This window comes from Onychomys torridus, unplaced genomic scaffold, assembly GCF_903995425.1.
Source record: "Onychomys torridus unplaced genomic scaffold, mOncTor1.1, whole genome shotgun sequence".
Lineage (NCBI taxonomy): Eukaryota > Metazoa > Chordata > Mammalia > Rodentia > Cricetidae > Onychomys > Onychomys torridus.
The window spans coordinates 147-8,694 of record NW_023411988.1 but is presented as its reverse complement, the minus strand read 5'-3'; the positions used below and the strand labels follow the sequence as shown (position 1 = coordinate 8,694).

Below are 8,548 nucleotides of genomic sequence, written 5' to 3'. Positions count from 1 at the left end.
AGGAGTAAGGAAACCCTAAGGCGAGGGTGCGGTGTTTAATAAAAGTTGGAGGCGGCATGTGTGTAAAACGGGCCCCCCAAAGAAGCCAAGGCCGAGGCCATGGGAGGGGGTTGTAGCCAAGTTGGCGACGGACTGGGCCTTGGAGAACATGGGCGGCGTCGGGTAGGTCCCGAAATCGCTGCCCCCGAACTGTCGACTCCTGCACCTCCGCCCCACCGCACCCTTCACACGCCCACCCCACCCCAGCCGGCCCTTTGCACAAAGTTGGAGCCAGGGAGCTGCAGTTTGGCCAAGAAGGCCGGGTGAGCCACGGGGCGTGCGGGGAGAAGGCGTGGGCCGGCGTGCGTCCCTCCGTCGGGATCGCTTAGAGGTGGTGCGGGGAAGGAGGACGAGGCTCGCCGGTGGTGTCCTGGGGAGTCCTGGGATGTCCTGGGGAGTCCTGGGGTCTCCTGGGATGTCCTGGGATGTCCAGGGGTGTCCGGGGTTGGCCTGGGGTGTCCGGGGGTGTCTGGGGCGTCCCGGGGTGTCCTGGGGTGTCTGGGGAGTCCCGGGGTGTCCTGGGGTGTCCCGGGATGTCCAGTGGTGGCCTGGGATGTCCTGGGATGTCCAGGGGTGGCCTGGGGTGGCCTGGGGTGGCCTGGGGTGGCCTGGGGTGTCTGGGGTGTCCGGGGGTGTTCTGTGGTGTCTGGGGTATCTGGGGTGTCCCGGGGTGTCCCGGGGTCGGAAGAGGCTGGGCGGAGAGAGGCGTGCAGGTGAGGGCGGGGTGTCCCGGGGGCGGGCAGGTGTGTAGAGCGTGGGGAGGCAGGGAGGGCGGAGGAGGCTGTGGTCCGCGTGCGTGTCCGGAGCGGCTTTGTCGGTGAGGGTGCGGTGCGTTGTTGGGTGAGGGTGACGGGAGTGTGCAGGAGGGTGCGGGCGTGAGAAGAAAGAGAGGGGCCGCGGCTGCGTGCGTGAGTGCGGCGCTGGGCAGAGGCCGGAGGGTTGTGGCAAAGAAGCGGGGCGGCGTGGAGGAGCAAAAACTGTGTAGCCCAGGCTGGCCTCGAACTCGTGATCCTCCTGCCTCCGCCTCCTTCAGCAAATCCTACCGGCGTGCGCCACCACAACCGGCGAGAGCCCGCCGCGATTCAGACCTACTCGAACCGTCCGTACGATGACGCAATCCCACAACACACGCCCCTTACCCACAACACACCGCCCCCAGCCCTGCTCTCACACCCGGGACACTCACAGCGCGCTCATCACGCACACCCCAAACAACCCTCCTACACTCCTCTCACAACAAACACCACTCGCTCCAGCCTTGCACGCAACACACCAAACGCAAACACACACGCACGCACCCACACCACCTCCCCGACCCTCCGGACGGACGCCCTACACCCGGCGCCCCCTCTCGGCTCACTGCCTCGCCCGGGACGCCGGCGCCAGGGCGACCCCTGCCGCTCGCACCGGGAACCCACACTCGCCGCCCAACAGCGCCCCGCACTCCCCGTCCACCCACTGCCCGACCAGGGAGCCGTCCGTCCGTCCACCCACTGCCCGACGCGCCGCCACTCGCCTCCCTTCGCTCCCCTCCCAACGCCCGCTCCTCCCCGGGGACTCAGCCACAGCCAAACCCAGGCCTCCACCTCGGGACCGTCGCCGGCCTTCTTCGCCACCGGCCCTAGGCCCGGCAAGGCCTCGACACCCACCCGCCCCGGACCCCTGACCTTAGCCCTCCACACCTTCTCCGGGGAGCACGGAGGCTCGGCGGCAACACCCCGGACCCCGAACTATCGCTTCCCAGGACCCCCGGGCCTTCAGGACTACCACCAGACACATAGTGGCTGCAGGGATGCAGGGATGCACGGATGCAGGGCTGCGAGGACCTATCCGGGGGTGGGCGAGTGGGTGGGTGCCCTGCACCCGGACACCCTGCTAGGGACGGCCAGGCGAGCGAGCGAGCGAGCGAGCGAGCACCCCGCGACACTGGACGGAGGGAGGACACGGCTCGCTCTCTCCCACTCCCCTACCCGCAGGACCCGCTCCTGCCAGATGTCTCCAGGGAAGCAGGAGGCTTTTCGGGGGAACCGGAGTGGGGAAGTCTTCTTCACCCCACAAGGCCCAGGCCCGAGCCCCCAAGCACAACACGGGGACTTCCTCCCCACCCACCGCCATCCAAGGGGCGTCTTCAGAGAAGCCCACCCGGGGCACCTTGTTCTACCCCCACTCGTCTCTAAAACCAGCCCTTCTTTTGTATTGTCATTTTCGTTTCTATATTCATTGGATGCTGAACACCTCTATCTCAACTGCCTCTCGACCACAGGCTTGGACTGACCACACCATGGAAGAGTTGGGATGACCATTTCGGCAAGAAAAGAAATCAGAAGTAAAAGGGAAGTCAGGAAACAAGAGAAAGAAAAGGAGGAGACACAGACAGAGAGACAGCGAGGCAGACTGAGAGAGTCAGTGTGTGTGTGTGTGTTTGTGTGTGCGAGAGAGAGAGAGACAGAGACAGAGACAGAGACAGAGACAGACAGAGACAGACAGAGACAGCCAAGGAGATGGTGATTTGCCAAAGAGAAAAATGGGGAGTGGGTAAAATAGGGTCTCCCACTTGTAATCCCTGCAGGCAGTGGGGGCAGAGGCAGGAGCATCAACTAAAATTCTGTAGCAGCTGGGTCTAAACAGTGTTGCAGCAAGATCCAGGAGGGCAAAAGCAGTAGGTACTGAGGCCTTAAGTCCTAACCAAACCTTACCAAACCAAAGAGAAAGCGGCCAGAGGATATATAACTAAGAACGGTGAAGAAAGCTCAAAGGGCAGAAGAAAGGCTTGAGAGGAGGGGCCGTGTGTGTGTGTGTGTGTGTGTGTGTGTGTGTGTGAGTGTGTGTATGTGTCAGGACTGGTGGCTAGACATCAGGAGATGGGGGACACAGAGTTGGAGGAGGAGGAGTCCAGAGGAAAGGGAGAGAGCCAGGTGAACACAGGAAGGGAGGATGGACTCCTGCCCCTTCTCAAACCCACCCGCCCACTCCATCCACTCCCCTTCCCCACCCCACCCGCTGCCCAGGCCTCTTCCCTCTTTTGCTCCTGCTCAGAGAAAGATGGCCTGAAAACACCCGTCAGCTCCGCTCTTCTTCCCTCCCCTGCTGGAAGCCTGGGGCCCATCGCCAGACCACCTTGACCTCAGCCAGCGTCCAGGGCCAGGAGCCGGCACCTACACTCGGGGACTTTCAGAAGACAGAGACTGGAGCGGGGTGGGGGCTCGCCGCCCCCCCAGGGGCCGCCAGAGGGACGGTCAGGCTGAGGCAGGAAAGAAATCTGGCTGGGCACGACTCACAAGTCGGTGTCGGTTCCAACTTCCAGACTCTGAACCCACCCGGCAATTGACTTTAGGCGGATTGAAGCCCGGCACAAATTTGCAAACTGGCTTCTTGGTGAGAGGTAATTAAAACAGCCCCACGTGTACCGCAAAGCTTAAGACTTGTTGACGTCGAAACTCTTTGCAAAGTACACAGCACCTCTCCCGAAGACATGGGTTCCCTAGGCTGAGAAACAATGCTCATGTGCCAGGGCAGCCGCACTCAAGCTGTGGGTCCACACCCCGTCTGGGGCTCTATGGACCCATTCACCAGGGTCACCTGTGACCCTCAGACAACAAATTTATGTTAAGAACCATGCCAGTAGTTACTGCCTTCCACGTAAAAGTCTCAAGAGTCAGCTGTGGTCCAGCCCAACATCGAGCAAGTGGGGGGCGAGGGGGGTCACCCAGGCTCGACTCCATTTGTAAAGTGTAAAGAGGAGGCTGTGCCTCCTCTTCTGGTCCTTCCATCCTGCCCTCACTGATCCATAAATACATCTGCTCATCCATCCACCCATCCACCCATCCATCTATTCATCCATCCAACCAACCATCCATCCACCCTTCCAACCCTCCGTCCAACCGTACCTCCACCAACCCATCCATCCATCTAACCTCCCGTTCATCCATCCATCCACACTTCCACAATTACATACATACATACATACATACATACATACATACATACATCTGTCCCTCTCCATTTATTTATCCAACCAACCTTCCATCCACCCTTCCATCCCTCAGTCCAACCAACCATCCATCCACCCTTCCATCCCTCGGTCCAAACGTACATCCAACAACCCATCCATCCATCTAACCTCCCGTTCATCCATCCATCCATACATACATACATACATACATACATACATATACATACATTCATACATACATCTGTCCCTCTCCATTTATTTATCCAACCAACCTTCCATCCACCCTTCCATCCCTCAGTCCAACCGTACCTCCACCAACCCATCCATCCATCCATACTTCCATACTTCCATACATACATACATACATACATACATTCATCCGTCCGTCTCCATTTATTCATCCAACCAAACTTCCATCCACCTATCAACCCATCCATCCAACCAACCATCCATCCACCCTTCCATCCCTCGGTCCAAACGTACATCCAACAACCCATCCATCCATCTAACCTCCCGTTCATCCATCCATCCATCCATCCATACATACATACATACATATACATACATTCATACATACATACATACATATGTCCCTCTCCATTTATTTATCCAACCAACCTTCCATCCACCCTTCCATCCCTCAGTCCAACCGTACCTCCACCAACCCATCCATCCATCCATACTTCCATACTTCCATACATACATACATACATACATCTGTCCGTCTCCATTTATTCATCCAACCAACCTTCCATCCACCCTTCCACCCCTTGGTCCATCCATCCATCCACCCACCTATCCGTAAGTCCGTCCATCCATCCATCCATCCATGCATGCATGCATGCATCCATCCCCAGCAGAAGCAGTATCCCTCCAAGTCGCCTGAGAAATTGCCTTCAGCGCAAGAAATGTCAAAACAGCCGTCCCCACTCCATGAAATACATCTGGAACAGGTGGACAGACTCCTGGAGCCAATGCCTGCAAGGAAGGAGCAGGGTGAAAGGGGCTGTGGGACATTGCTGGGGTCTTGGCTGGGTAAATCCCACCGCCACCGCCCACACCCGGGCCTCTCACTTGGCGCCACCCTCCAGACCACGGCTGGCAGGCACGACCAGCCATGGAGGCAGTCAATGAGCTGCACAAGGCCAGTGCGGTGCCGTGGACAAAGAACGGGCTTCTGCCACCCACCGGTCGGCACGTGTCAACACTGGCAGAGACCCTTGGCCACGTTAGACACAGAACCAAGCAACAAACAAAACACAACCCAGACAGAAAACCCACAGAGCTGAGCTTTGTATTCAAAGGTTGCCAAACTTTACAGGTTTGCAAGCCAGCTCCATCCCTGTTCCTTCAGGTGGACTCAGGCTCCCCTTTGCTCACCGTGCTTCCCTCCTACCAATTTGCTGTGGTGGGTGTGACAATCATGTCAAGTGAGGTCCAAGTACCTGCCTGGTACTCACTAAGCCTGAAGATAGAGGTGGTGCTGGTGGTGCTGGTGCTGGTGGTGGTGCTGGTGGTGGTGGTGCTTTTTATTATTATCATTGTTTAAAGAAAAGCAAGAAGGAGTAAGGAAACCCTAAGGCGAGGGTGCGGTGTTTAATAAAAGTTGGAGGCGGCATGTGTGTAAAACGGGCCCCCCAAAGAAGCCAAGGCCGAGGCCATGGGAGGGGGTTGTAGCCAAGTTGGCGACGGACTGGGCCTTGGAGAACATGGGCGGCGTCGGGTAGGTCCCGAAATCGCTGCCCCCTAACTGTCGACTCCTGCACCTCCGCGCCACCGCACCCTTCACACGCCCACCCCACCCCAGCCGGCCCTTTGCACAAAGTTGGAGCCAGGGAGCTGCAGTTTGGCCAAGAAGGCCGGGTGAGCCACGGGGCGTGCGGGGAGAAGGCGTGGGCCGGCGTGCGTCCCTCCGTCGGGATCGCTTAGAGGTGGTGCGGGGAAGGAGGACGAGGCTCGCCGGTGGTGTCCTGGGGAGTCCTGGGGTCTCCTGGGATGTCCTGGGATGTCCAGGGGTGTCCGGGGTTGGCCTGGGGTGTCCGGGGGTGTCTGGGGCGTCCCGGGGTGTCCTGGGGTGTCTGGGGAGTCCCGGGGTGTCCTGGGGTGTCCCGGGATGTCCAGTGGTGGCCTGGGATGTCCTGGGATGTCCAGGGGTGGCCTGGGGTGGCCTGGGGTGGCCTGGGGTGGCCTGGGGTGTCTGGGGTGTCCGGGGGTGTTCTGTGGTGTCTGGGGTATCTGGGGTGTCCCGGGGTGTCCCGGGGTCGGAAGAGGCTGGGCGGAGAGAGGCGTGCAGGTGAGGGCGGGGTGTCCCGGGGGCGGGCAGGTGTGTAGAGCGTGGGGAGGCAGGGAGGGCGGAGGAGGCTGTGGTCCGCGTGCGTGTCCGGAGCGGCTTTGTCGGTGAGGGTGCGGTGCGTTGTTGGGTGAGGGTGACGGGAGTGTGCAGGAGGGTGCGGGCGTGAGAAGAAAGAGAGGGGCCGCGGCTGCGTGCGTGAGTGCGGCGCTGGGCAGAGGCCGGAGAGTTGTGGCAAAGAAGCGGGGCGGCGTGGAGGAGCAAAAACTGTGTAGCCCAGGCTGGCCTCGAACTCGTGATCCTCCTGCCTCCGCCTCCTTCAGCAAATCCTACCGGCGTGCGCCACCACAACCGGCGAGAGCCCGCCGCGATTCAGACCTACTCGAACCGTCCGTACGATGACGCAATCCCACAACACACGCCCCCTACCCACAACACACCGCCCCCAGCCCTGCTCTCACACCCGGGACACTCACAGCGCGCTCATCACACACACCCCAAACAACCCTCCTACACTCCTCTCACAACAAAACAACCACTCGCTCCAGCCTTGCACGCAACACACCAAACGCAAACACACACGCACGCACCCACACCACCTCCCCGACCCTCCGGACGGACGCCCTACACCCGGCGCCCCCTCTCGGCTCACTGCCTCGCCCGGGACGCCGGCGCCAGGGCGACCCCTGCCGCTCGCACCGGGAACCCACACTCGCCGCCCAACAGCGCCCCGCACTCCCCGTCCACCCACTGCCCGACCAGGGAGCCGTCCGTCCGTCCACCCACTGCCCGACGCGCCGCCACTCGCCTCCCTTCGCTCCCCTCCCAACGCCCGCTCCTCCCCGGGGACTCAGCCACAGCCAAACCCAGGCCTCCACCTCGGGACCGTCGCCGGCCTTCTTCGCCACCGGCCCTCGGCCCGGCAAGGCCTCGACACCCACCCGCCCCCGACCCCTGACCTTAGCCCTCCACACCTTCTCCGGGGAGCACGGAGGCTCGGCGGCAACACCCCGGACCCCGAACTATCGCTTCCCAGGACCCCCGGGCCTTCAGGACTACCACCAGACACATAGTGGCTGCAGGGATGCAGGGATGCACGGATGCAGGGCTGCGAGGACCTATCCGGGGGTGGGCGAGTGGGTGGGTGCCCTGCACCCGGACACCCTGCTAGGGACGGCCAGGCGAGCGAGCGGGCGAGCGAGCGAGCACCCCGTGACACTCGATGGAGCGAGGACAGGGCTCGCTCTCTCCCGCACGCCTACCCGCACGACCCTCTCCTGCCAGATATCTCCAGGTTAGCAGGAGGTTTTGGGGGGGAACCGGAGCGGGGAAGGCCTCCTGACCCCACAAGGACCAAGCCCAAGACCCCAAGCACAACACGGGGACTTCCTCCCCACCCACCGCCATCCAAGGGGCGTCTTCAGAGAAGCCCACCCGGGGCACCTTGTTCTACCCCCACTCGTCTCTAAAACCAGCCCTTCTTTTGTATTGTCATTTTCGTTTCTATATTCATTGGATGCTGAACACTCTATCTCAACTGCTCTCGACCCACAGGCTTGGACTGACCACACCATGGAAGAGTTGGGATGACCATTTCGGCAAGAAAAGAAATCAGAAGTAAAAGGGAAGTCAGGAAACAAGAGAAAGAAAAGGAGGAGACACAGACAGAGAGACAGCGAGGCAGACTGAGAGAGTCAGTGTGTGTGTGTGTGTTTGTGTGTGCGAGAGAGAGAGAGACAGAGACAGAGACAGAGACAGAGACAGACAGAGACAGGACAGAGACAGCCAAGGAGATGGTGATTTGCCAAAGAGAAAAATGGGGAGTGGGTAAAATAGGGTCTCCCACTTGTAATCCCTGCAGGCAGTGGGGGCAGAGGCAGGAGCATCAACTAAAATTCTGTAGCAGCTGGGTCTAAACAGTGTTGCAGCAAGATCCAGGAGGGCAAAAGCAGTAGGTACTGAGGCCTTAAGTCCTAACCAAACCTTACCAAACCAAAGAGAAAGCGGCCAGAGGATATATAACTAAGAACGGTGAAGAAAGCTCAAAGGGCAGAAGAAAGGCTTGAGAGGAGGGGCCGTGTGTGTGTGTGTGTGTGTGTGTGTGTGTGTGTGTGAGTGTGTGTATGTGTCAGGACTGGTGGCTAGACATCAGGAGATGGGGGACACAGAGTGGAGGAGGAGGAGTCCAGAGGAAAGGGAGAGAGCCAGGTGAACACAGGAAGGGAGGATGGACTCCTGCCCCTTCTCAAACCCACCCGCCCACTCCA

General features: G+C 60.1%; 2 protein-coding genes across 2 annotated transcripts; both read left to right on the top strand.

Annotated features, from left to right (window-relative positions):
- Window positions 1-1,147: 1,147 nt before the first annotated feature.
- Window positions 1,148-2,313, top strand: LOC118575444 (translation initiation factor IF-2-like). Its single transcript, XM_036176004.1, has 2 exons — window positions 1,148-1,486; window positions 1,522-2,313. The coding sequence occupies exons 1-2, from the start codon at window positions 1,148-1,150 to the stop codon at window positions 2,311-2,313; spliced, it is 1,131 nt and encodes a 376-aa protein (XP_036031897.1).
- Window positions 2,314-5,108: 2,795 nt separating this feature from the next.
- Window positions 5,109-7,930, top strand: LOC118575443 (anther-specific proline-rich protein APG-like). The gene is made up of 5 exons (XM_036176002.1): window positions 5,109-5,219; window positions 5,346-5,421; window positions 5,799-5,883; window positions 6,830-7,575; window positions 7,836-7,930. The coding sequence occupies exons 1-5, from the start codon at window positions 5,109-5,111 to the stop codon at window positions 7,844-7,846; spliced, it is 1,029 nt and encodes a 342-aa protein (XP_036031895.1). The 3' UTR covers window positions 7,847-7,930.
- The last annotated feature ends 618 nt before the right edge of the window (window positions 7,931-8,548 follow it).